Here is a 26,901-nt window from a genome sequence, read left to right as displayed (position 1 = left end):
CTGTTTTGAAGTACTTAGCATATAACACTTTCATTCATTTAAAAATAGAACCCAGGAAGTATGTGAAATACTTAAGGATTGACAGTCCCAAGATTAGGGAGATAGTGACTGAAAAAAAAAAATCTTACAGTTGGGGGTGGAGTGACCACAATTAAATCTTTAGTTCTAAGTCTCCTAATAATTTTGTAGCTGTTCGTCCTTCCTGGGTAGAGTAACCATCTGAACTCCTGGAAGAAAACATGCATTTTTTAAAAAGAGAATGCTAAGGTCGGAAATGTATTGCTTTAAGATGTTCATGGCCTAATTAACTTCCTGTGAAATACAGTAAAATAAACCAGTGAAACCAAAAGGCTTTTACATAATTCTCCATATTGTTTGTGCCATACAAACAGAAAAAAAAAAAATGATATCACCTTCTGATGATCCTTGCCGTTTTCCCACCTCTAATTCCACACTTCCCTCTAGAATAAAGTAATTGTGACTTTTGCAGCATGCAGGTCAGCTGCAGTATTGTCAGTTATTTTAGACTCCATTTGGTTATTTTGGGTTGAGGTTGAAAAGATGTCACACAACCTCCAGCAGCCTTGCTGTGTAAGCTGACCCTCTGTTTGCTCACCAAGCTGCATACAATTGCAAGGTGGTGGTGTCTGTGTCCTGAGTGGGAGGAGAGATCCCCTTGTGTAAACCGTGTTGCCTGACAGATGCTCTAATGACAAGGGCAGGGGGCTGTGGCTTTCCTCATGCTCATTTTGACCTCACTATGTTTATCCAGTGACTTCTACCAGACTTACCTTCCATGTCTGCCCACCACCTGGCGGCTCATGTGTCCATACATCAGAACATTTGAGTCGTATTTGTGCTGAGCTGTGCAAATAAGAAACAGAGTCCCTATCCTTAGAAAACTTTCCGATGTGGGCCGGCGCCGTGGCACAGTGGTTAAGGTCCTCGCTTTGCACGCCCAGGATCCCATATGGGCGCCGGTTCTATCCCAGCAGCCCCGCTTCCCTTCCAGCTCCCTGCCTGTGGCCCGGGAAAGCAGTCGAGGACGGCCCAAAGCTTTGGGACCCTGCACCCATGTGGGAGACCTGGAAGAGTCTCCTGGCTTCGGATCGGCACTTGGGTAGTGAATCATTGGACGGAAGATCTTCCTCTCTGTCTCTCCTCTCTGTATATCTGCCTTTCCAATTAAAAAAAATAATAATAAAAATAAATCTTTAAAAAAAAAAAAAAAGGAAACTTTCTGATGCTTGAGATAGTGGCAAATTTTAGGCTGTAAAGAATGGAAGGTCTTACCAAGTCAATTTTAGGTCACTTCATTTATGTTTTTTTTTTTAAAGGTTTATTTATTTGTACTAGAAAGGCATATAAGATTTATGGAGAGAAGGAGAGACAGAGAGAGACCTTTCATCCTTTAGCTAACCCCCCAAATGGTTGCAATGGCAGGAGTTGAGTCTATCAGCAGCCAGGAGCCAGGAGCTTCTGCGTCTCTCACATGGGTGCAGGATCCCAAGGCTTTGGGCCATCCTCAACTGCTTTCCCAGGTCAAACTGGGAACTGGATGGGAAGTAGAGCAGCCAGGACACAAACCAGTATTCATATGGGATCCCAGCACTTCGAAGGTGAGGATTTAGCCAACTGAACCATGGCACTAGGCCTCTAATAGTTATTTCCAATCTTACCCCACTCCACCCACTCCCTCGCACACAGTAAAGAGGAAAATGCTAACTGAAGGCACTGCGGTTCAGAAAGCACCTGGCACATCTGTCTGGCAGCATGCCCAGCCCTTACTAATGATTGCTATTGTCAGGCTGCAGTAAAGGGAGGATTAGCATGCTGCAACAGGCAACGGGAGATCATTAGCATTCACAGCAAGCTAATAGCTAATCTCAAATGCAGAGGTGAGCACACACAAGAATCATCAAACAGCAGCAAAAACTAAATATCCCTCCCCCCATGGTGGATTCCTCCACCTTGTTGCATAACCATAGATCAAGTTCAGTTGAGATTCATTGCTTGCAAACACATGCCTAGCATAAAGAGGGGTGTGGGAGGGGTGGGGGGAATCCCCAGCGCCTATGGAGCTGTACTACATAATACAATGTAAGCAACAATAATAAAAAAAAAAAAAAAAAAGTTTAAAAAAAAAAACAAAACTAAATATCACCAGAGGAAGGCAGCAAAGTTCTGTAAACAAGGAACTAACCCATGGGAAGCAGAGTTACTAGTAGAGAGAAGCCCTTGAGGGCATGAAATAGTACAGTGAGATATACGTGCTAAAAAGCTAGGTTGAGGGCCCAGAGCAGACACTTGATGCTGATGGGAGTAGACTAAACCATCTTGGAAGAACTGATATCTAAGCTGGTTTTTGAATCACAGCCTAGGGTCAGCCAAAAAAAAAAAAAAAAAAACAGGATTTCAATGCTCTTTTCCAGCTCTGGTTTGGCTCCTAAAGCAACCCATGTTAGGTAGACCCATTTCATAGCATTGCACATATGAGGCACCACCATTTTGACAGGATAAGTGATTTGCTCTTAGGAAATTAGCTCAGGAGGAGAGCCAGGCTTCTGGCTTCTAATGGCAGGCTGCTACTTCCCAGCTGTCTCCACTTTGATTAGTTGGCAAGTGCTAAGTGCCGTGGATTCTGCCTGCTGAACTGCAGGACAGAACAGGAGACAGAGAAAGCAGCTCCTGGCATGCCCTAAAGAACATGTGATCTTTAAAAATGGTTGAGGCCGGGGTTTTCACCTAAGCTTTTGTTCGACAGAAGAATCTCTTTAAAAAATAAACATAACAAAAGGTTGTCAGTTTGGAATTTATTTTGAGACTTGCTTACACATGAAAAAATTAGTAGTGATGTCTTAATTTTGACACTATTTTACTTCTATTGCTTTAATACTTCATTAGATAGTGTTCATCCACATTTAATAATGCAAGTTTTTCTATGAAAAATCAATGATTTGCTAATAGATTAAGCAAATGTGTGAAAAATAGTTGTTACATGTTTGTCCATCCAGCAGACTTTTTCTGATAGTCGTGGCCTCAGTAACGCTCAGGGCGCCTCATCTCGCCTTTAGGACACGAGTGTTTGTGGATCGAACAACATGTCCCTCCCTGAGGCATGCTGGCTAAGCTAATCCGACTCTCATTCGCTAGAATTTGGTTTTCAAACTGTAACATTAAGGGCATAAGTGGTAGGGAGTTTTGCTAACTAGATTTCTTCAGCTCTGCCTGTTTCATCAGAATGCATCCAGAAACGATTTCTCTCTTCACTTTTAACAGAGGATCTCTCTTTGTTCCATGCTGTCATCCTCTCTGCTGGGTTTCTGTAGCAGTTTCCACTTCTCTCACGCATGAAATCCATCTTCATGCAGTCAATAATATTTGAAAAAACATAAATCATGGGGCCAGAGTGATGGCTCAATTAACTAATCCTCCTCCTGCAAGTGTCAGCAACCTATATGAACACTGGTTTGTGTCCCTGCTACTTCATTTCCCATCCAGTTCTCTGCTTGTGGTCTAGGAAAGCAGTGGAGAATGGCTCAAACTCTTGGAACCCTGCAACCTTGCGTGGGAGACCTGAAAGAAGCTCCTGGCTCCTGGGTTCAGTTCAGCTCAGCTCAAGCCATTGCGGCTACCTGGGGAGTGAGCCAGCAGATGGAAGACCTTTCTCTTTGTCTCTCCCTCTCTCTGTAGATCTGCCTTTTCAATAAAAAAATAAATGAATCTATAAAAAGAAAAAGAATCCCACAAATCATTCTGTTTCCTCCCATTGCTGCCAGTTGCATCTAGAATGAAATGCCAATCCTTTACCTGTTTTACAAGATTTACATTATGTGGCCCCTGTCCACCTTCCCAGTCCTACCTCAAACCATTCTCATTGTCACTCATGAAGATCCACTCATGAAGTTAGGGATGTGGGAAGAAGGAAGTAAGCTGGAGAGATTGCAAGTCATTGCTGCAACCCACTGAGCCTCAGGAAGTGAACATTGATGACCATTCAGGCATTCAGCACATTTGAACCCGGGCAACCCTCAGAGAGGCCTTCTGAAGATGCTTTGAGGAATAATGGCAGATGCATTTGCCCACGTGTAGAGTAGGCTGGTGCCGTGTCATAGCAGGTTAAACTGTGGCCCCAGACACTAGCATCCTGTATAAGTGCTGGTTCAAAGTTGCTGGCTGTTCCACTTCCAATCCAGTTCCTTGCTAATGCTGCTGGGAAATCAGCACACAAGGACCCCAGTGCTCGGGCTCCTGGCACCCACAGGGGAGAGCCAGATGAAGCTCCTGCCTTTGTCCTGGCCCTGCCTGGCTTATTACGCCATCCCAGAAGAGAACCAAAACACAGAATATCACTCTTTGTGGTAACTCTGCTTCCAAATAAATAAAATCTAAGAAGAAGAAAACATAGAAGAGGCTCACGTATATTTCTAAGCTCTAGGGTTTTCATTTTTTAAAAAACAAGTTTTTCAGTAATTTGTGATTGTGCTTGATACACAAGTACAAGAAACAGTGTTGTTACTCTTGTAGAATTTACTCATAGAAAGAACTACTCCCTTGAAAGTACAGAATGTATTCTGAGTCATAAATGATAAAAGATGAGAAACAGACTGAATTTTCTTGCATAATAAGTGACCCATCTTTAGAAGCAGAGAAACTGAAAATGGGTCTAGAGGCAGACAAGATGAATAACGTGATCTAATTGTTGGGTTCTCCCAACAGGTTTCAGCAAAGAGAGAGAACGAAAAAAAAAAAAAGGAAGCCCTATAAATATTTTTAACATTCAGGGGGAAAAAAAATCCAGGGGAAAACACTGTGATAAGAGTGGCTTATCTGCTAGCAATTTCATTTTTTCGTTTCTGCTTATCTATTTTTTTTTTCTGGTATGACATACAGTTATCTGCAAAAGAGAGTTCATCTGTTTCCAGCAATCATATTTTTCAGCCATTTCTTGGGAGAGGGCCCAAGAAGAGGCTTGTTTGTGCCTTAGTGAGATTTGATTAAATTTTTGAGACACAGCACCTGGGTTCGGGTTCCTCTTCTAGTGTTTCTGGAAGCTCTGGCCTTGTCTCCGATGTCCCCGCCACTTCTTGAGTAACAGAACTGTGCTATATGCATTTCTCCTTGTGTTTCCATCAACTCAAGTGCCCTTTGCCTCCTGCCCTCGGGTGCCAACAACGTTGCGTCTAGCCTGGAAGCTTTGTTCTAGGCTACGTTGGGGTGAAAAATGTGTGGATGTGTTAAGATAACATTTGTACTGAGTGAAATGTTTGCACCTTACCCGGACAAATAGATTGTTTTTGACAAATGTATTTACCTAGGTAACCAACACTCCCATCAAGATAGAGCTGTCACCTCAGAATGTTCCCTGGTGCCAACTTTCCAGTCAATCCCCACCCTCCAGAAGCAGCCACTCTCGATCCCTATCTCCATGGTTTCATTTGGCCTGTTTTTGATCTTCATATAAATGGAAGCTTACTGCACATGCTTTTTTTGTGTTTTCCTTCTTTCATTCAACCTTCTTGAAAGGCAAGCAATAGCTTTTTTAATTGCTGTGTAGATTTCCCTTGTGTGCCTAGAGCACAGATTTTTTTCCATTCTGAAGGTAGACTTCATATCCTTCATATTTTAAAATAGCTTTTTATTTTGCAGAAATAATTTGGAAAGATTTGGATGGAATTGTTTTTATAGCAAACGCTGCTGAATACACCATCAGGCTGTATCAATTCATTTGCTTCTATTTGCTCAACATCTTTGTGATGGTGGCAAAATATATGTCATAAAATGTATCATCTGATTCATTTTTTTAAATGAATTTACTTATCTGAAGGAAAGAGTTAGAGAGAGAGAGAGAGAGATCTTCCATACACTGGTTCATTTTCCAAATGAGCACAACAACCAGAGCTGAGCCAGTCTGAAGCCAGGAGCCAGGAGTTTCTTCTGGGTATATGGGCCCAACTACTTGGACCATTTTCCACTGCTTTCCCATGCACACTAGCTGGGAACTACACTGGCAGTGGAACATCTGGGATTCGAAACAGTGCCTATATGCTTGCGTCACAGATGGCTTTACCCTCTATGCACAGTTCTGGTCCCCTCACACTCGTTTTTAAGTGTATATAGATTGGTACTGTTGAGTAGATTCACATCATCACATAGCTGTTCTCTGGAATGTGCTCATCCTGGAAAATGGAAACTATCCATTAAACAATAGCTCCGCCCCACCCCACAATTTGCTCCTCCCTAAGTTCTGGCCAACTACCATTCAACTTTCTGTCTCTGTGATTTTAACTCTTCTTGGTACCTCACAAGTAGGATCACACAGCATCGCCTTTCAATCACAGGCTTATTTCACTTGCTGTGTCAGTTGAGCCATCGTGTTGGGCCCATCTGTATCAATTTTAAACAAGTTTGTGGAATAGGATGTAGTTTCTTTAATCAGCCCCCTCTTTTACAACGTTCAAGTTATCTCCAGATGATTGCTATGAACAAAGCTATGAACGCTTTCCAAATATTTAGTTGTCAGGATCATCTAAAATGAAGGATGCTACCTAAATATATTTCATTTTCACCTTTTTTGTCCTGTATGTGGTAAATATATGAAATTGATCCAAACTAACCATTTTGAAGCACATAGTTTCATGGCATAATTCACGCTGTTGCGAGGTTATCCTTGCTTTTGCTGAAATATGAATTCCCACTCACTTCTCAGCTTGACTAAACCAGTTTGTGGTGAAATGCACCGAGGACAATGCTCAGGAAATGATTTGCTTAATATTTAAATACATCTTAAAGTATCTTCACATTTTTGCCTTTAGTAGGTTAAGGTGTTTTTTCAAATTCTAATATTTATTATAAAGGTTTGAGCGCCCCCAATGTGGAAAAGAACATTCCAAGTGTGTTACTTGAGTGGCTTTGATTGTCCTTGGAGGTTGTGCACTTTGTTACACCAAAGGTGTAAAACTCTAAGGCCTGTCTTTGTCTATATGCCCATAAACCTAGGTGCCTGTTGTAGAGCCTGGCTTGCAGTGTTGTTTAAACTGTGTAAGGTTTTTTGTTTTGTTTGTTTAATTGGAAAGTCAAATATAGAGAGAGTAGGAGAGACAAAGAGGAACATCTTCTTTCTGATGCTGATTCACTCCCCAAGTAACCGCAATGGCTGGTGCTGACCCAATCTGAAGCCAGGAGCCAGGAGCTCTTCCAGGTCCCCCATGTGGACAGGGTCCCAAGCTTTGGGCCATCCTCAACTGCTTTCCCAGGCCACAAGCAGGGAGCTGGGCGGGAAGTGGGCCCGCTGGGATTAGAACTGGCACCCATATGGGATCCTGGTGCATTCAAGGCTACCAGACTAGGCTACTGTGCTAGGCTACCATGCCTGGTCCAAGGTTTTTTGTTTTGTTTTTGAGAAAAATAACCGAGAAATGTTGTATTTTATAGTATCTAAAAAAAAATACAGCATTTACCTGCTGTTTTCACTAGTGTTATAAATATGAGTAGACTATCTTAAAAGGTGCTGCGGATTTAAAGGTCAAAGTATTTTGTCCTGCAAATATGATAAGATTTGCATTTATGTTTCACCTGTTTATTAGGTTGCTCATAGGCTATGTTATTAACAAAATTAAGGTAATTGATTTTTTATGTTGATTTAAAGATTGGTTCTGGTTATTTTCTGTATTTTACAATGTAAGGAACATTCACTTTTTTGGAAGGATAATGCTGAATCCAAAAAATGCTTTTAAAAAATCAGTGCTATTCTCTCCACTTGAAATTATAACACTTTGGAGAATTTCCTTCAGCTTCTCTCTTCTATGCAAGCATGAACTGTAACAGTTTTCGTTTTATTAGTTTACCTGGAACTTTGTGAACATTTCACAAAATATGTTGTAAGGAACAGTAATCCTATAGCATGTCTTATGGAAAATATTTTTGTGGTCATCAGTTCAAAAAACACAATTTCTTAATTTAGAAATTCACAGTTGGCACTGGCATGTTCAAGTGTTTTTGGCTAAGAAATTTCCTTAGGTTCCTTGAAGCTAACGTTCTCCAGACTGATTTGATCCAGGAAAGATTTTTTTTTTCATCCAATGCCTTAATAGGCTCAATAGGTGGCTGAGGACAGTAGTCGCCTTGTTTGTGCTGACTGTATTACCTCACATTTTGCCAATTTTCACCACTTTGTTCTTTGTACCAGTGTGCGGATCAAAGGCTTCCCTCTCTTTATGAGTCTGAGCTGTTAGGTATGTGAAATGTCTTTTTGCTGGGCTTACAGGAAGTGACGAAGGATGCCGTCTGAGGGCCTCGGTTTCAGCCTTCAGTTCCAATACAACAGGAGGTTGCTCATCTTTCAAGGGGCCTTGTGTGACAGAACTGACATGAACATTCTAAGTACTCCATGCATGTGAGCGGCATAGAGGCAGGTGGACTGTCGCAGTAGTCAGCTTAGCGATAGCTGCAGCAGGTGTGGTAACAACTGAGCCAGGAATAGTAGTTACCAGCAGCAGTGGTAGTGGAGACAGGAGCCATGTCAGGAGAAGCTGCATTCAGTTACAGTAGCTGAGTCGGTAGCCAGGGAGTACCGTTCTCAAACTCTTCAGGAGAATATATCACTTACCTTTGTGAATAGCAGAATGTTCATCACATCTATTAAAGATTGTGGAATGGCTTCCTAAGCAAATTAGATAAAATGACAAATATTTTCTAATAGCCCAAGCCTCTCTGAGGACGACACAGGCTGGGTATCTTGGCTCCAGAAAACCCTTGCCTCATCAGTTGCACAGCTCATCCTGAGGCCATGTGGCCATGGGTGAGGGAGACGGAAGGAGACAGCTAGGCGTTTATGCCACACCCACCGAACCCTCAAGCCTTCTGAGCCAGTGCGCAGAGCCCTGGTGATCCAAGCCAGATTGCACAAGAGAATAGCATGCCACACACAGGACACGACAGACTGATTTAGTAACGTTGGAAGTCATTTCTAGAAGTTGTGTCCATTTATACCAGGTGGTTGAAGATGAGGAAAGAGATGGGGTGGCTTATCCACAGAATTCGTATCCTGAATGAATGTCCAGTGGACGTGTCGATCTAAGAAACAAGTACTCGCTCCTACAGCCAGGACTTCTCATAAATGTGTTGAGCTCTAAATATTGTTCTATGTGTGTTATACACACTGTTTTAGAAGAAAGTGAAAAAGTCATTTATTTTTGAATCATGAACATGTTGGAGTTGAAGTCTTGGCTGCTCCACGATCCTTTTGATGCTCCTGAGAAAGCAGCAGGGGATATCCCAAGTACTTGAACCTTTTTCATCTATGTGGGGGACCTCCTATGGCCTGGCCCAGATCTGACTTTTGTGGCCGTTTGGGGATTAAAACAGTGACTTACTCTGTGTGTCTGCCTCTCTGTCTCTCTACCTTTCAAACAGAAAAATCTTTAAAAATTCTGTGAAGTGGATGTGCTTAGGATTGGCTGTTTGGCATAACAGTTTAAGATGCCATTTGGGAAATCTGCAAACCGTGTTGAAATGGTTAGGTTTGAATCCTAGCTCTACTCCTCTTGTGGATCAGGTAGTCAGTGTCATGTGGTTACCTAGGAGTGGATCTGGGACGTGAATACAGGCAAGCTGGCTTCAGATCTTTCTCATTTATATTTAGATCTCTATTTCCCCAAGTATGAATTTTTGGAAAAGTAATTACACATAGCATTAGTGGATGAGTTAACTAATTTCAGTGAGTTCAGTAAGGTTGGCATTAGTTAAACAAATGAGTTTCTTTGCGATTTCTCAAAGTCTCAGAGTTAATATGCTTTACAAAGATCTAACCACACATGCAGAAGGTAGCATTTCTCAAGCCTCCTTGAGCACAATCTTTTGGTCAAGACTTCCTAATTCTTTAATTTTTACTTATTTTCTTTATTGGAAGACATGGAGATTTTTGAGCTTCTAATTTACTCCGCAAATGCCCACAACAGCTCGTAGTAAGCTCGGTCATGACCGGAGCCTGGAACTCCATGGCGGTCTTTCAAGTGGATGGCAGGGACCCACAGACTTGAGCCAATACTGGTGCCTCCCAGAGAACATGTTAGCAGGATGCTGGAGGGTAGAGAAAGGGCTGGAATCTAGACACTCTGATACGGGGGATGTGGGCATTCTCAACGGCAGCTCGACAATTGTATCGAATGCCTGCCCTGGCTCAGTGTCTCTCGATGGCTGTTCTGTGTGCTAAGTCCATGAGTTGGTGGTCTGTGCATCAACAGGCCGCATCTCTCACATCACAGCCAAGCTCTTCCTTTGCCTTTACTGGGACTAAAGGGAGAGCTCATGTGTGCGAGGCCAAAGCAAGGTTGCCCGTGTGTTCTTGTGTTTTAGTTCGTCCGCTGTCATTCAAGTACACTGGTCGTACTTCCCAGGGGATAACATAACCACACGTGAAAAAAGCCTCCCAGCCTTGAGGTGAACACCTGGAGTGGGAAGAAAATACTGCAACTTCCATTTAAAACTTCTCATATTTGATTCCTACCCCTTTTGGGGGGCAAGTTTTAAGACGTCATATATATATATAGTTATCTTTTGGTTTCCACAGGGAATTGTTTTCAAGATCTCTCAAAAATACAAAAATCCATAGATGCCCAAGTGTCTTCTATAAAATAGCACAGTATTTGTATATAATCTACATAAATCCTCTACAGTATTTTAAAATCTGCGTTGCTTACAATTCTTAATACAGCATGAATGCTTTATAAATAGTTACACTTTATCATGTAGGTTTTGAAAAATGACCAGAAAAAAGCTTGTGCACATTCAATGTAGAGACAAAAAATAAATTTTTAAAAAGATTTATTTATTGTTATTGGAAAGTCAGATATTCAAAGAGGAAGAGAGACAGAGGGAAAGATCTTCCGTCCAATGATTCACCCCCCAAGTGAGCGCAACGGCCAGAGCTGCCAATCTGAAGTCAGGAGCCCAGAGCTTCTTCCAGATCTCCCACATGGGTGCAGGGTCCCAAGGCTTTGGGCTGTTCTCCACTGCTTTCCCAGGCCACAAGCAGGGAGCTGGATGGGAAGTGGAGCTGCCAGGATTAGAACCAGTGTCCGTATGGGATTCGGGAGCGTGCAAGGCGAGGACTTTAGCTGTTAGGCCACTGCGCCAGGCCCACAAAATAGTTTTTTATTGTTTTTTTTTTAAGATTTATTTATTTATTGTTACAAAGTCAGATATATAGAGAGGAGGAGAGACAGGGAGGAAAATCTTCCATCCACTGATTTACTCCCCAAGTGACTATAACGGCCAGTGCTGTGCCGATCCAAAACCAAGAGCCAGGAACTTCCTCCAGGTCTGGAGGTGCAGGGTCACAAGGCTTTGGGCCATCCTTAACTGCTTTCCCAGGTTACAAGCAGGGAGCTGGATGGGAAGTGGAGCTGCTGGGACCTGAACCAGCACCCATATGGGATCCTGGTGCATGCAAGGCAAGGACTTTAGTCACTAGGCTACCGTGCTGGGCCCCTTTCATGAACTTCTTGAAGAACCTTTATACTAAGCTTACAGGAATCCCAACAGCCCTGTTTCTATCCAGCTCCCTGACCGAGGGAGTATACCCAGATGAAAAGACTGGAAACGTAAACCAAAATGCTAATAGGATAGCACTTAGTGGTGAGATAAGTGCAAATTTTGTTTCCTCTTGGCCTCTACCATCTATGTTACCTTAACTTTCATACAATAAATGTGTATGTCTGAATAAATATTATTTTGGCAGAGCTGCAAGTTTAGAAAATCTAAGAAGGTATATGGTACCGTTCCTTTTCCTGTCTCCCACTCAGCGTATTTCTTTTGCAAATTATTCAAGGGTTTTGGTTTCTTGTATATCTTTCCAATGATGTATTATGTTTACAACGCGTCTTCTTTTGAACCTGTCAGGCCGATATTACGTACACTGTTTTGTACTTTGCATCACTTTGTACGTCTGTCATTTCCCTCCAGGCTGGAATATACCAGGATAGTTTTTGGAAAATGGAATTCTGAATCCAAAGAAAACAAACCTTTATAATTTGGGTAAACCAGGCCATGTTGCCCCCTGAGGTAACAAGAAAACTTGTCAAAGTTTCTTCCAGCACTGTGGTGACTTGAGGAATTTCTCAAATTTCACTTTCGATCCATTTCAAGCTTTCCTGGCTTAATGGCTACTTTACAAGAGCAGTAATTTAAAATACTAAACTCCCTACTCACGGTGGAAATTCAAGTGCGGGGCAGCCTCATCTAGATCCTATGATCTAGATGCAAGTGAGGAGACCTGGAGAAGGTTCAGCTTACACGGCGTCTGAGCCGCATCACCTCTGCTCCACTTTGTGCAGTGTCGCTGGCTGCCAGAGCGGCACGGCGGGCAAGTGGCAGACCCCAAGGGCTTGCCTGGAAGACTTTCACTACTCGGGATCTCCCACGGGCGGTTGGCTTTCCCCTCTGAAGTGTTGTAAGTTGCTGTAGTCGTTTCAATACAAAGGAGCAGCTCTCCAGGAGTGTGTAGGTATTGACAGGGAGAGGGGTGTGTGTGAGTGTGTGAGAGAGAGAGAGGACATGGTGAAGGAATGAACTTGACTCCTAGGGACATTTTGGAGGCCAGTTACTCACTGGCCAGTGCAAGCAGCTGTACCGAAATGTCAGACGGATTTGCACAGCTGACTCAAGTTGCCGAAAAGGGAGCAGCATAGTAGTTCCATAAATCGGCCTGCTCCCCGCCTCCCCCGTCAGCCAAATCCTGCTTAATATAGATCCAGCAGGCGCTCAGCTGCAGTCACTCCTAGCTGCTTTGCAAACACCACTGAACTTCTTGGAGGAAAAAAAAAAATCTCCAGGGTAGATTGATTGGGACCTTTGCTAACTGTTGGACCCTCTAAAGTTGATTTATCTTTTTCATTTTAAGAAATCATCTCTTGATTATTTCTTCTTTTCTACTCAAATAGAAACAGGCAGAACAATGTCTGAGACCAGCAGGAATTCAGATGAGGAACTCCTTGATGGAGAGATTGATGAAGACGCAATCTTGGCCAACCTGTCCCCCGAAGAACTGAAAGAATTGCAGTCAGAGATGGAGGTCATGGCCCCTGACCCCCACCTGCCCGTGGGAATGATTCAGAAGGACCAGACTGACAAGCCCCCGACTGGAAACTTCGACCATAAATCCCTGGTTGATTATATGTATTGGCAGAAGGCATCAAGGCGCATGCTGGAAGACGAGCGTGTTCCGGTCACTTTCGTGCAGTCTGAGGTAACCAAGGGTTGGTGTAGAGGAATGGCTACGGGGGGTCTAGGCCAACAAGTGGTTGCCTTGTAGCTGTTGTGTCTCCAGACCCCGGGGTTTTTGTCACGCCAGTGTTAAATAGTCACGTTCAATCCTGCTACAGAGTGGAGTTTTCTCATACACTGACATGGCAGGGCTCTAAGAAGAAAGTTGGCCGTTTCTTACAAAGATCTTATGCCAAAGATGACTTTTGAGTTTGCTATTTTGGAAAACCTTTATTTTATAGACACAATATTTAATGACTTGTGATGACCCAGCAGCAGTTGTCCTTAATATGAATTTTTGCTTGTTTTTTGTTTTGTTTTGCTTTGTTTTGTTTTGTTTGTTTATTGCAGGTGGTGCCTGTGAGAGGCCAATGAATGCTCTGCTTTCTCTTTCTCTGATACATCCATAGCATGTGGGCTTTTAGATACAATGGCCAAGATTCCATCATTTCCTTGGAGTCTAGGCCACCTACCTAGCAATTATATCAAGTTGAATAACAAAACATATTAAATATTCTCCATCCTGTACTGGGCCTCATTGATGGCATTTAGAACTAGATAGCTATTAAATTGTTTTAAAGAGCTTTCTTGTATTTTTAAAAATTTAAAACTAAATATTTGATTCTCAAGACTTACTGTGTATCAGCACAATTCTTGCGCTATTCCACCTAAAAACTTACTTAGCAAAAAACAAGCAAACAAAAAATGACTTCACAAAGTTGGACGAGAACCCTAAGTCAAGTTTCTCAGTTTTGCCTGTTGACACAGAAATATCTTGCTAAATTATTGTGCCTGTGTTTAAGGAAAACCAGTGAAAGTATAGTATTAGATTGTTTCACGGCCAGAAGAGTTGAAACATGAACTGAGCTCTAGGAATTAAATTGTTACCTTGATTAAGTTAAGGTTTTAGGTACACTTTGGGGAGCATTTACCATGAGAGGTCAGAGAATTAAAGGGCAATTGTACAGGAAAGCCAATTACAAAAGTTAAACACGAGTAGTTGTCTTCCTTGTGTGTAAACGGCCTGATGGTTGGCCCCCCCCTGCTGGGACAGATGGGAAATGCAGGGGTACAGGCTTTCATTGGTGAAGGTGACTGTGTATCCTGAACATCAAAGATTGAGTTTTTGCTCACAGGAAGCTGAGCCTAAAACTGCTATGCCTTCCCAAATGACACCTGAGATGTAAGACTGTATAGAAGAGAATAATCACTGATGTGCAAAGATCTAACAAAAATTGTTGACAAACGTCAAAGCCTCAATGAAAATGATAGAAAATACCGTTTTCTTCCCCAAATGAAAGAATTCTCTCTCAATCTCTGCATAATCCAGTTCCATTTCATAGCTGGATTTGCCTTACAGACCCTTCCGTTCGGAGAAGTTGCACTGGTAATCCTGCCCGCAGAACTGGAAACACAAAAGCAAATAAAAATAAAAATAAAAATTTTAAAACGCATGAGGTCTTCAAAAAGTCCATTTAAACTGCACGTTTTTGAAAAACCTATTCATGGATTTCCATTTTTTTTTATGCCAAGAAAACCTTTCTGAAATTCACTTGAATAATCTAAAATACCAGCCTGCTCTCATGTTCTCCACATTATGGTCTCAGGGAAATCTGATGCTCTTGTTAGCCTAAATAGCAGACATTTCACATATATAAATCTTACTTAGGGCAACAGAGAAATGTGAGTCCCAAGGTTGAATACAAAGATGTATCTTGAGCAACATAGGAAGAGGAAAAAATGTAGTATGTTGATAAATTTAATATAGTTTTTTCAAAGGTTTATTTTATTTTCATTTGAAAAGCAGATTTACAGAGAGGAGAGCTAGGGAAAAGGTCCTCCATCCACTGGTCCACTCCCCAAATGGCTACAATGGCCAGAGCTGGGAAGATCCGAAGCTAGGAGCAAGAAGCCTCTGGATCTCCTGTGTAGACAAAGGGTCCCAAGGACCTGGACCATCCATGGCTGCTTTCCCAGATCCTAAGTAGAGAGCTGAATGGGAAGTAAGGTAGCTGGGACACAAAACAGTACCCACATGGGATGCTTGTGCCACAGGGTAGAGAATTAGCCTGTTGAGCCATGGCGCCAGCCTCCACATAGTTTTAAAACAATTTTCACTGGTTCTAGAATTGAATACCAAAAAAATATATATGATCTAAAAAACTTAAGTCATTTTAACTTACTGAATAGATCAGTATAGCTTAAATGGGTATCTAAAATTATCTAGTTTTAAAAAAGATTTAATTTATTTTACTTGCCAGTCAGACTTGCAGAGAGAAAGGGAAAGACAGATCTTCTGTTTGGTGATTCACTACCCAGAAGGTTGCAACAGTGAGAACTGGACTGATCTGAAACTGGGACCAGGAGCTTCTTTCAGGTCGTCCATGTGGGTGCAGGGGCCTTGCATCCTTGGGCCAACCTCTGCTGTTTTTCCAGGTCATAAACAGGGAGCTAGATCAAAACTGGAGCAGCTAGGAATTGAGCTGGTGGCCATATGGGATGCAGGAGGATTAGCCTGCCATAAGCTCCAATTATTTTAATTTTTAAAGATATATATATATATATACACTCTATATGTTGTTTGTTGTTGATATATATATTTTTTGTAGTATTTTGTAAAACAAAAACAAGATTCATTATATAACAACCAAAGTGAATGTCCTCTAAATATTTTTCCACCTCTGAGTTTTTTGTTTGTTTGTTTGTTTTGTGGTTATCCCCCTTCCACAGAAACAACCACAGATTTGGTAAACATTCTAACATATTTGCCCTATACATATGTAAACCTTCATATGCTCCATTTGTATACACATCCACATATTCTTGAATGGAATACTGTCATACATAAAACTTACTGGTTTTTATTGTTGTTGTTACTGGAAATGTTTCTTTCCCAGTAGACACTACTCTACTTCTATAGACTGCCACATATTCTAACCCTCACCAACCTCTCTTTTAGGAAAATCCTCAAGAAAAGCATGAAGAGATTAAAAAAGGTATTAAAAATGTGCCCCAATTTCTAAAGGAAAAGCTCAATAGTGAAATCGTAGCACGTAAAAGAGATTCAGAGAGCAGTGATGATGACAATGAAGAGGAAGATGAAGATGATGACAATGACGGAGATGACAGTGAGGAAGAGAGTGAGGCAAATACAGAAAGAGAAGATCAAAGTGAAGCAAAGGACCCTATCAGAAATGGTAAGAGCAATTGCCAAGCAGTAGCTACAACCGCATCAGAAGAACAGGGAGACAGACCCGATCCCCAGGAGACCAGTGAGAAAAAAATATCTAAATTAGACCCCAAGAAGTTAACTCTAGACACCAGTTTTTTGAAAGTAAGCGCAAGACCTTCAGGAAACCAGACAGACCTGGATGGGAGCTTGCGGAGGGTAAGACAGAACGATCCTGACATGAAAGAGCTCAACCTGAACAACATCGAAAACATCCCCAAAGAAATGTTACTGGACTTCGTCAATGCAATGAAGAAAAACAAGCACATCAAAACGGTCAGCTTGGCCAACGTGGGCGCTGACGAGAACGTAGCATTTGCGTTGGCCAACATGCTGCGTGAAAATCGGAGCATTACCACTCTCAACATCGAGTCCAACTTCATCACAGGGAAGGGCATCGTGGCCATCATGAGGTGTCTCCAGTTCAATGAGACGCTGACCGAACTTCGCTTTCATAATCAAAGGCACATGTTGGGCCATCACGCCGAGATGGAGATATCCAGGCTATTGAAGGCCAACACCACTCTCCTGAAGATGGGCTACCATTTTGAGCTCCCGGGTCCCAGGATGGTGGTCACCAATCTGCTCACCAGGAATCAGGATAAGCAGAGGCAGAAAAGACAAGAAGAACAGAAACAGCAGCAGCTCAAGGAGCAGAGAAAGTTGATAGCCATGTTGGAGAACGGGTTGGGGCTGCCTCCCGGGATGTGGGAGATGTTGGGAGGACCCATGCCAGACCCCAGAATGCAGCAGTTCCTCCAGCCTCCTGCTCGCCCTCCCAATGCCCAAGCAGTGCCATTTGGTCAAAGAAATGAAACCATGACAAAGCCCTCACCGCCACCGGAGGGCAAGGCGAGGACGGATCCCGATTCCTTCCGCGTGGTCAAGCTCAAGAGAATCCAGCGCAAATCGCGCATGCCCGAAGCCAGAGAAGCTCCAGAGAAAACCAACCTCAAAGACGTGATTAAAACCCTCAAACCGGTGCCACGGAATAGGCCTCCGCCGCTGGTAGAAATCACTCCCCGAGATCAGCTCCTGAACGACATTCGCCAAAGCAATGTCGCCTACCTTAAACCTGTAAGTAGGAGGGAGCAGAGGTGAACTAACGCCCTACACGACGGATCACAGCTCATTGTAGCAAATGGAGAAATTCACCAATAGTGACTAACTGGGGGAGACCAGTGAGTGTTCGCAGTAGATGTGAATTACTGCTTATCCCTAAGAACAGACACCTTTACAACGTCTGTAACAGTAACATTAGCAGCTAACACCCATCAAGCAGTTATATAGGCCAGAGCTGTAGTCCCCTAAAGGTAGGTATTATAATTGTCAGTGTGGTATAAAGAAGAAAAATGAAGGCTTAGAGAAGTTCATACCATGTCTGGGAGGCACAACAAAGAAACCATAGAGCTGACATTGAAACTCAGTCCTGTGTCCAAGGCCAAACCTCGATTCATCCCACTCTTCTGAACCCCGCAGGTGCATATTCAACACAGTTCTAGCCACTCAGAACTGACAGTTAGGATACCCTTAGGAGCCTGTGATGAGGAATAAGTAAGAACAGGTCTAATTTAGGCCAAAAGATAAAGAATGCTTAGCAACCATCTAATAGATGAACAGTATGACTGCAATTGCATTTACATTCCTCGCGTTGTAGGTGGATACATGAGTGGTAAACTCCAGATCTGCACCTCTCTGAATGCATGGAGTTTTAAAATATTTTAGTCAGAATATTGACTCAATGGACTATTACTGCCAACAAGTGAAAATCTCGGAATGGATGTGTTTCAGTTATGATGGTGCTTACAGAGGCTGAAAGGTGAACCTTCAAAGACCACAGGCGACTAAACCAACTACAGTATTTTAAAATCATGTATGAAGTTTAGCTAAAAGTAGCCTTAGAATAGTGAATATGAGATTCACAAATTTAACAAGACATGTTAAACCAATTTTCATGTCAGCTTCTTTTTTTCCCTGAAAACTTTTGTGCTATTTACACACAAATGCAGGTATCTCAAAGTTTTTTTTTTTTTTTTTGATCAAAAGCTTACTTGGCTATAAGAATTTAGAAATCCATAAATACAGGAAGATCTTCAAAAAGTTCAGAGGGAATGCATATTATGAAAAAATTTTGCATGGATTTCAAAAATTTGGGGGATCTAGAAAACTCTGAATTGCATTTTTTTTTTCCAACAAACTTCTGGGAGGTTTTTTTCCTCCAGAAGGATGCGTGTGTGTTCCATCTCCAAGTAAAGCAAAATCGTCAGTATTCAGTTTTTGGCCATCAGAGATGGCTTTCACCTACAGCTCTGTTCCTGAGGAAAGAGCCAGGATCAGAGCCTTGGAGGTCACATGAGGTCAGACAAGAGTTCTTTGCCTGCCCTTGGACACAATGTTGAGATATGTCGCACCTGTTCTTCCCCCAGCAGCTGGACCTCCCTCCACTGCGGGTGAATAACAGTGTGTCTGATAGGAAAGAGCTCTGTGACTTCCTCCACAAACAGTCATCAGTAAAGAATCTTCTAACCACCTTTGTGGCAATACCAAAATTAAAAAAAAAAAAATCTGAAAAGTACCTTTCTGAAAAGAATAAGCTTCCAAAAAAAAAAAAAAAGTCTATAAAGACTGTGAATGTAGAGGAGAAGAGGAAGTTCAAATTTCAACCTGAACCAACTCCTTGACTTCTGGGTATGTGCCATGGGCAGACTCGCTTCTGCTGAGTCTGTTTCATTCATTTATTCATTAGTACGACAAACACTTCGAGGGACATCAGTGAGTCAGACAGTTAGTGTTAGCTGCTCACAGTGTTTAACAATTTCAGGTCAAGACTCCTGGCTTTTTGCTCAGCAGAGTTCAGCTTTGGGTCCATATCTCAGAGCAAAAGCTACTCACGTACCTACATGATGCTAGCCTCAAAAACACTTCCATTAAGTACTACATGTTTCATATTTTAATCAGTTCCAGGATGCTGTCAGTTTCAAGCGTGCTTGCTTGCTTTTGAATAAACTATGAAAACGTGCCACGAAGTAAACGCTGCTGTGCTTTTTGAATGGCAGTCGTGGGTGCTGGAGTCTGCTTTGAACTGGCTTTCCTCTGTCCTGAGGGCCTGGTGGTCTGTGCTGCTCTCATTTGCAATCAGCATCTTTTCGCAGGTGTCGCACCACTTCATCTGTTGGGGTCTGCAAAATGCGCTTCAAGAAGAGTAAGAAAAGGCACTGATCTGCTGATGAAAAAGTGCTTCACTAACACCCATGTACTCCCTGCTGCTGTTGGGGCACCTTGCTGCTTACACAATATGGTTCTGTTTTAAAGCCATGTTGTATGCCATAGTCTTCCAACAGACATTTTGATTGTTTAAGTCTTTTTGTTTTTAACTGAATTTAGGCTTACAGATGTTCAAAAATAGTACATTGAATTCTTTAAAAATAATAACAACACTGGAGCTGGCACTGCAGTGCAGTGGGTTAAGCCACTGCTTGCCATGCCAGTATACCACATTTGAGTGCTGTTGTAAGTCCCAACTGCTCCAATTCCTGTCCATCTTCCTGCTAATGTGCCTGGGAAGGAGTAGAACGTGTAATAAGTACTTAAGTCCCTGACATTCAAATGGGAGTCCCAGGTGGAATTCCTGGCTCCTATCCATTAGTTCTGCAAAATAATAATAATAATAATAATAATAAAGTAATACCTTTGCATAAAAAAGAAAACAACTATGTATTTGAAAGGCAGAGTAATAGATTTTCCACCCACTGGCTCACTCCCCAAGTGCCAGCAACATCCAGGAATTCAGAACTACGTCTAAGTTTCCCATGTGGGGCTCCAGAATTGGGCCATCATCCACTGCCTTTCCCGTGCACTAGCAGGAAGCTGGACAGGAAGTGGAGCAGCCTAGACTCAACAAGTATTCCGGTATGAGTTATGGAATCAGGTGGTTTATGTGGTGGTTTCATCTGCTATGTCACAATGAATTCCCCATGTACAAAGAGTTCTTACCTACTCATTATATTCTGCAAGATTACCTTTTCATTCCTTAGAATACGTTTTTTTAAGTGGCAGGAAATCTGTATAGAGTCCCAACAAGACACACAATTCATTGCAGGTGGTAAGACCACAAGTAACTATGATTCTTGCACTTAGAGCCAGCTGTTATAAAACACCATGGAGTTAAAGATGCATTCTGGCTTCAGAGCTACTGGAACATCATAAAATATGCATCTTTGACTCAACAAAATACTAGAAACATGAGCAGTGATGTTATAAAATTGCTACAGAAAGGGATGTTTTGGTTAATGAGACATGGCAATGCTTACATTATAACGGTGAAGTTTTGGGGTTTCAGGCAGAGATGTTCATTATTCTTAGCTCTTCACCGATCAGGTGAGGTAAAATTACAAGGTTTTGACATCTTGTAATTTTTTTTCTTGGCTGGGATTTTTAGCAGTGATTTTTTTCCAAAGCACACACAGACACTTATTCTAAGAAAACTTTCAAAAAATAGTATTTTCCTTTCATAATTTTCTTTCAGAATAAATGTAAACGTTTTTGTATTTTGCAGAGCACATTCCAATCAGTTTATATTGAAAATTTTTTTCATATTTTGTTTTACTGCTTCTGACACAGAACCTAAGCTGAAAAAAAATCCTCAAATACCACTTCTCCCATAAAAATACCATTCAGCTCACTCTAAGAGAGGTGTTCTCTGTGGACCAGGTATTGAAAACTGCTGGTGGACAACAGGCTGGCTCTTCAGGCCCTCTTACTCTATAAACTTTTGAAAATGTCACATATAAAAATGCCATGATGCTTCAGTTGTTGTTAGGATAAATTTAGGATTATCATCCTTGAATGTTTACTTCATCTCTGGATCTCTCCTTGCTTCATTCATTAGATCTTTTTTCTCTTGAACCAAGTTCTTCAGAGTTTTTTCTTTTACACTCTTCTTTCCAATCCTATCCCTTTATTTCAATGCCACACAATCAAGGCCAAATCCCAAATCTCTTTCTCTTTGAATCACTTGGAGTTTTCTTAGCATCCCTCTCCTAAGTGAACTCTTGGCTTTGAGGTCTGATGGTTGCCTCTGGTTCCCAGTTATCCAAGTTTTCTCTGCTTTCTGGTCTGAAAGCCTGGAGTTATCATTAACTGCTTTACTGCTTTTTTCCTAACCCTGTTTCTTACCTGTCGAGATCTAATCAGGAGAGTCTACAAAAGCCAAAGCCAGAGGTTGGTCACAGCTTTGACAATGTCGTGATTCTTGGGAAGGGTAGTCTATCTTGGAAAAAGCAACGTAGCATTTCAAACTCAGGAAAAAAAAAACAGATTTCAGGAATTGTCTCATCATATCTGGAGAGTGTTTGGTCTATATAAAGAATATATCTCAAATGTCCTAGTGCATCAAAAGTCACATTGAGGAACTTCAAGATGAATGGGTGTTCCTGGTGGATGAAGTGCCTGGAGAGCATGTGGAGGCTTTTCCCTACAGCTTGCCTTGTGCTTCCGTTCATCTAGAGTTACCTCTGGTCATTATTCTTCAACTACTTTAGATAGATACATCAAACTAAAAAGGTGAAGTTTATATAAGACATGGAGGAGTCCCAGGCCAGGCTGCAGCACAGTTCTAGACACAATGCTGGCCCCTGCTCTAAGTTGGTTTTTTTTTGTTGTTGTTGTTTTTGTTTTAATTTCGTATTACAAATGTATTAAAGGGTTAAATTTTAAAAGGATTAAGAAGCAGTAGATTCACTGTATCATTTTCTTTTCCAAGTGATTAATCAAGGATTGTTTGGTGGCTCATTCTCTTTTTTCCCAAGAGCTAACTTGGCTATATTTGAAACATGTCAGTATGTCTTTAAAAATATGTTTGCTTCTTTATTTACGTTCATTTGAAAGGGAGGGATGGGGGAAAGGGAATAAGGGGGTTACACAGGGTTCCTAAATGATTGCAGTAGCCAGGACTGGGCCAGGCAGAAGCCAGGATTCTGAAGATCCAGCTAGGTAATCCGTGTGGATGGCAGGGAACAAAGTACTGTAGCCATCACTTGCTGCCTCCAAGGCTGTGCATTAGTCAAAAGCTGGATCAGAAGTAGAGGTGGGATTTCTGTTGTTCAAGTGGTACATACTGAAAACTAGTACAATATGGGATGCCAGCATTTCAAGCAGCATCTTAGTGCCGAGCAGCCCTTCCATAAATATATCAACATACTCCTAGGTGCAGGATGTTACATTGTGTAACATTCTTCCCACTCCATCACAGAATTTACTGTTTTAGCTATTTATTGCTACTTTATATTAAATACATGGCATAATTTTTTAAAGATGTATTTATTTGGAAGGCAAAGTTACAGATGGGATGGGAGAATAAATAGCTTTTAATCTTGTGGCTTGCTCCCCAAATGGCCACAGTGGATGTGGCTGAGACCAAAGCCAGAAGCCAGCAACTTAATGCAAATCTACCATGTGAGTGTAGGTGCCCAAGCCCTTGGACTATCTTCCACTGCTTTCCTAGGCACATTAGTAGGAGCTCATAGAGGATGTGGCATTGCAGGCAGAGCCTTAATTTGCAGTGCTAGTTGTTCTTTTATCCATGGATGAGCTCTGCACAGGTGCAATCATAACCTTCCTTTCTCCCAAAGTCTGGTATCAGAGAGAGAGAAGGTCAGAAGCCCAATGTGGGTGGGAAGGCTCAGGTTGAAGGCTGGCTGGATATAGCCCATCCAAAGTCCTTGCTGGTGAGCAGGATCTGGGAAATGTTTCAGGCCAAGATCATGGGCAGAGAACTGGCTGCAAGAACTGGCAGGTGACAGAAATGTTGGATCCCGTTGGCAGGTGAGCATGGGCAAGGGAGGGAGAAATATTGCTGTCAGTCAGATGGAGATAGCATCCGCTGCACTTTCCAGTGTCCTCCAGCAGGTCCACACAGGCTGCATGCGTCACGCTCCTAACACATAGAGCATTTGGAACCCTTATTGTTTGCTTTTTGGGGAGAGGTCTCCAAATATTTTACATTTCATTGAGCTTCAAATTAGAAGTATACTTCAAAGAGAAAAGACCAATCTAAAAAGAACATATAGTTTTTGATGTGATGTTTTTATAGGATATATAAAAAGTAAGTACTGAAATTGGGCAAATGTGATTGATACCTCCTATTTCATTTGTTAGCTGTGTGATGTTAGGCAAAACACTGTCTTCTCTAAGCTATTTTCTTTCTTACAAAGTTGTAGAATGCAATGAGATAATGTTCCTAAGACGACAGGTGCAGGCGTTTGGCCTGCTAGGTTAGGTTGCTGGTTGGGACATGCACATAGCACATGGAGTCCTCCAATTCCAATTCAACTGCCTACCAAATGGACATGGGAAGACAGGGGAAGGTCACCCAAGTCCTTGGGCCCCTGCCATTCATGTGGGAGCCCAGGATGGGGCTCCTGACTTCAGACAATATTCCAGCACAGCCCAATTTAGCCCAGCCCTCACTGCTGTGGCTATGTGGGGAATGGACTCCATAAATGGTGGTTGATATTATCTGGGAGGTTTTCTGGCCAGAATTCTGAACTCTTTCTACATCCTTTGAAACAAGTACATTTTGGCACTTTTTGCTGTAAATTTACAGAATCAACTTTCTTACTTTTGTTTGAATGTTTCCACCACAGGTGCAGTTACCTAAAGAACTGGCCTAAGGAGCAATCAGGTCATCTAGAAGAACAAGAATTTGGCGTGATGACTCTTGAATCAGAGCCTGGAGACTTTTGGATACAGGTGGCAGAACCGGGAACAATGCTGATTAACATCTGATGGGTTATCTGTAAAGGAGAGCGTGATTGAGCCATGGCAAAATAGGGGCTGAAAGGAAGGGGGGAGAGGAGGCAAAATAAAATTCAGGGCAACATTCTGTAGTTCCAGTCAATCTGAATGATTTAGGGGACATTCGGTTACCCTTCTAGAAATAGAAGTTCCCGAACATTGTTTTGGTCTTTGCTTTTACCACTACTTTCTTCTGGTTAATTTACAGCAAATGCGATAGAAGTATTAACTATTCTACTCCCATTATTTTTCTCTTTCTGTCTCCTGCATTGAGTGAGATTGATCACTCAGAGTCATAAAGGGAACAAATCATGTTTCGCACTGTGGAAATGTGAAGGGTGACATGAGCTGCAGACCCTTTGATGCTCTCAAATGGTTAATTAGTTCTTCTTGGGACTATCAGTGCTGTCCAGTTTCCACCCTTGCCTTGCTTTCACCTCCTGTTACTCCTCTGGTGTTCCGGGGCATTCTTCCAACCCGACTGGAGAGTCCTTGAGAAGCAGAACAAGCTGGAGGATGCAGAGAAGACAAAAGAGAAAGCAGTGGGAAAAGTAAGGCCTTGGGGTGGGTGAAACTTGCCAGCAGCGAGTTCCACACACAGAAGAACAATGGGAGATAGCACAGGTTTTGTAGAAAAAAAAAATTGTTTTGGATTAGTAATAAAGTCACTGACAAGCTTAAGGTTGTCATGGTTTTAACTAACTAGTACACACATACAGTCAGCCCTCTCAAGGTTCCTCATCTGTGGATTCAACCTACTGGATACTGACAACATTTGAAAACAAATTGCGTTTGTATTCAACATTCACAGATGGTTCTTCTTGTCGTGATTCCCTACACAATGTGGTAAAACACCTGTTTTTAGAATATTTACATTGTATTAGATATTCTAAATCATCTGGAGAGGATTTAAATGTTTTGGGAACAGGTTGCATAGGTTACGTGCAAATACTCCATCAATTTGCCTGAGAGACTTGAGTATCTGTGGATTTTGGTATCCTTGGGGGATACGGGAACCACTTCCCAAGAATGCCAAGGGATAATTTTCCTGAGTTTGTGAATCTAATCTCACCTCCATTACTCTCCTCAAAAATCTTGTAAAGAATACTTATGTACAGGATTTAATTTAAACCCATGCAATCCTTCAACTCTCCCATTGCCCAGCCTTAATTAATGCAATCTTATTGCCCTCCAATTATCTACGCTTCTCTTGATAACACACCATCATGGACACCCTATGCCCTGCTGTTGACTTTGCCATAGAACACACCCACTGTCTTTCGCTCCCCGCTTATCAGGGTCCTACCCAAGTCCACCCAGGTCACATAACCTGCACAAACACTTCCCTGACAACTCCTACATGTGTTTTTTCAAGTTTTCAGCACCCTTAATTCTCCTTCTCGTCATTAGAGACATAGCCTTGAGAATTTCTAGTAACAGTAGTGGTGTGAACCCTGAAAATGAGGAAAATAAGCTTTGGTGCTTTTTCTCCTTCGGCCAAGTGAATAACTGGCATCCGCCTTCTTTTAAATCACAAATTGCACATAACAAACCAAGCAGGCTAGTAATGGATGTAATGTGGGGAAAGCAATGCATTACTTGGAAGGACAAGCCATGCAGGAAAGATGGCGGGCCTATGTTTTAAAGAGAGAGTGCACTAAAGTATGCAAATATAAACTTTGAATTTTTAATCAAATAACTAATTTTAGAGAGGCCAACAGTTATAAAACATTTTGCACACAAAGCAGGATAGTTAAGAAAGGGCTGTAATAGATAAAACTTTTTCAGTGTCTAGCAGTTTCTACAGATAAGGGGCTAAGCTCTGTTAGGGCTAAGTGCTGTAAACATATTTGAATGCCTAGTGCATATTAGTAGTTGAATTTCTGAAAAGCTCTTTTGCTTTTGCTTGTACAGCCACAGCATTAAAATCGGCAATCTGAAAAAGTGCTCATTTTTGTGAAAGCAGATTTTAATTCTTGATGAACAAAAGAAAAGATGATCCAATTTCATAGCTTACTGCCTCCATACACAGGTTTTGTCAAGAGACGAAGCTCATGTTGTGCTTTTCCTGTCTGTTGCCCTACCGCAAGATTTTTGTGGAGGATTTTAACTTGTTTTTAAAATTTAATACTAGTCTACATTTTTTCTGGTTTTTTTTTTCCCATCATTATCACTCCATAATAGATCACTGGCTATTTGTTGTTATAATGTGTTCTTTTTTATCCAAATTGCAACTTTTTTCCAAAATTCATTGCATTTAGTTGACAGCATTCACCACATACAGAATGCAAGAGGGTAAAATGTATATATAACCTATGTCAGGTTAAAGAAAGAATCCCAGTGGAATTCAGTTTTATTCTAGTTGCAAATGAATAAAGTAACAAGGTTTTGCTAAACCGTGTTTACACATGTTAATAGTATTTGCTGTATGGTACTTCCTCATGGCTTAGAGTGTTGTCACTGAGTTTTTTCAGATATTTAATACTATGTGCATTCAATAAAGTCTCACCAAAAAAAAAAAAATCCCACAACTTCAATCAATTTTATTCTTCACATTTGGGTAAGAGTACAGATTCTAGACCATTTCTGTGAAGTCATGTTATAACAATGTGTGA

General features: G+C 41.7%; 1 protein-coding gene across 1 annotated transcript; it reads left to right on the top strand.

The window, feature by feature from the left end:
- The first annotated feature begins 12,862 nt into the window (after window positions 1-12,862).
- LMOD3 (leiomodin 3) lies at window positions 12,863-24,162 on the top strand. The gene is made up of 3 exons (XM_040995067.1): window positions 12,863-13,246; window positions 16,223-17,569; window positions 24,136-24,162. Exons 1-3 carry the CDS (start codon window positions 12,956-12,958, stop codon window positions 24,160-24,162), a joined length of 1,665 nt encoding a protein of 554 aa, XP_040851001.1. The 5' UTR covers window positions 12,863-12,955.
- Window positions 24,163-26,901: the final 2,739 nt, after the last annotated feature.

This window comes from Ochotona curzoniae, unplaced genomic scaffold, assembly GCF_017591425.1.
Source record: "Ochotona curzoniae isolate NIBS_2020 unplaced genomic scaffold, NIBS_Ocur_1.0 contig_908, whole genome shotgun sequence".
Classification (NCBI taxonomy): domain Eukaryota; kingdom Metazoa; phylum Chordata; class Mammalia; order Lagomorpha; family Ochotonidae; genus Ochotona; species Ochotona curzoniae.
This window is presented reverse-complemented; position numbering and strand designations above follow the sequence as displayed.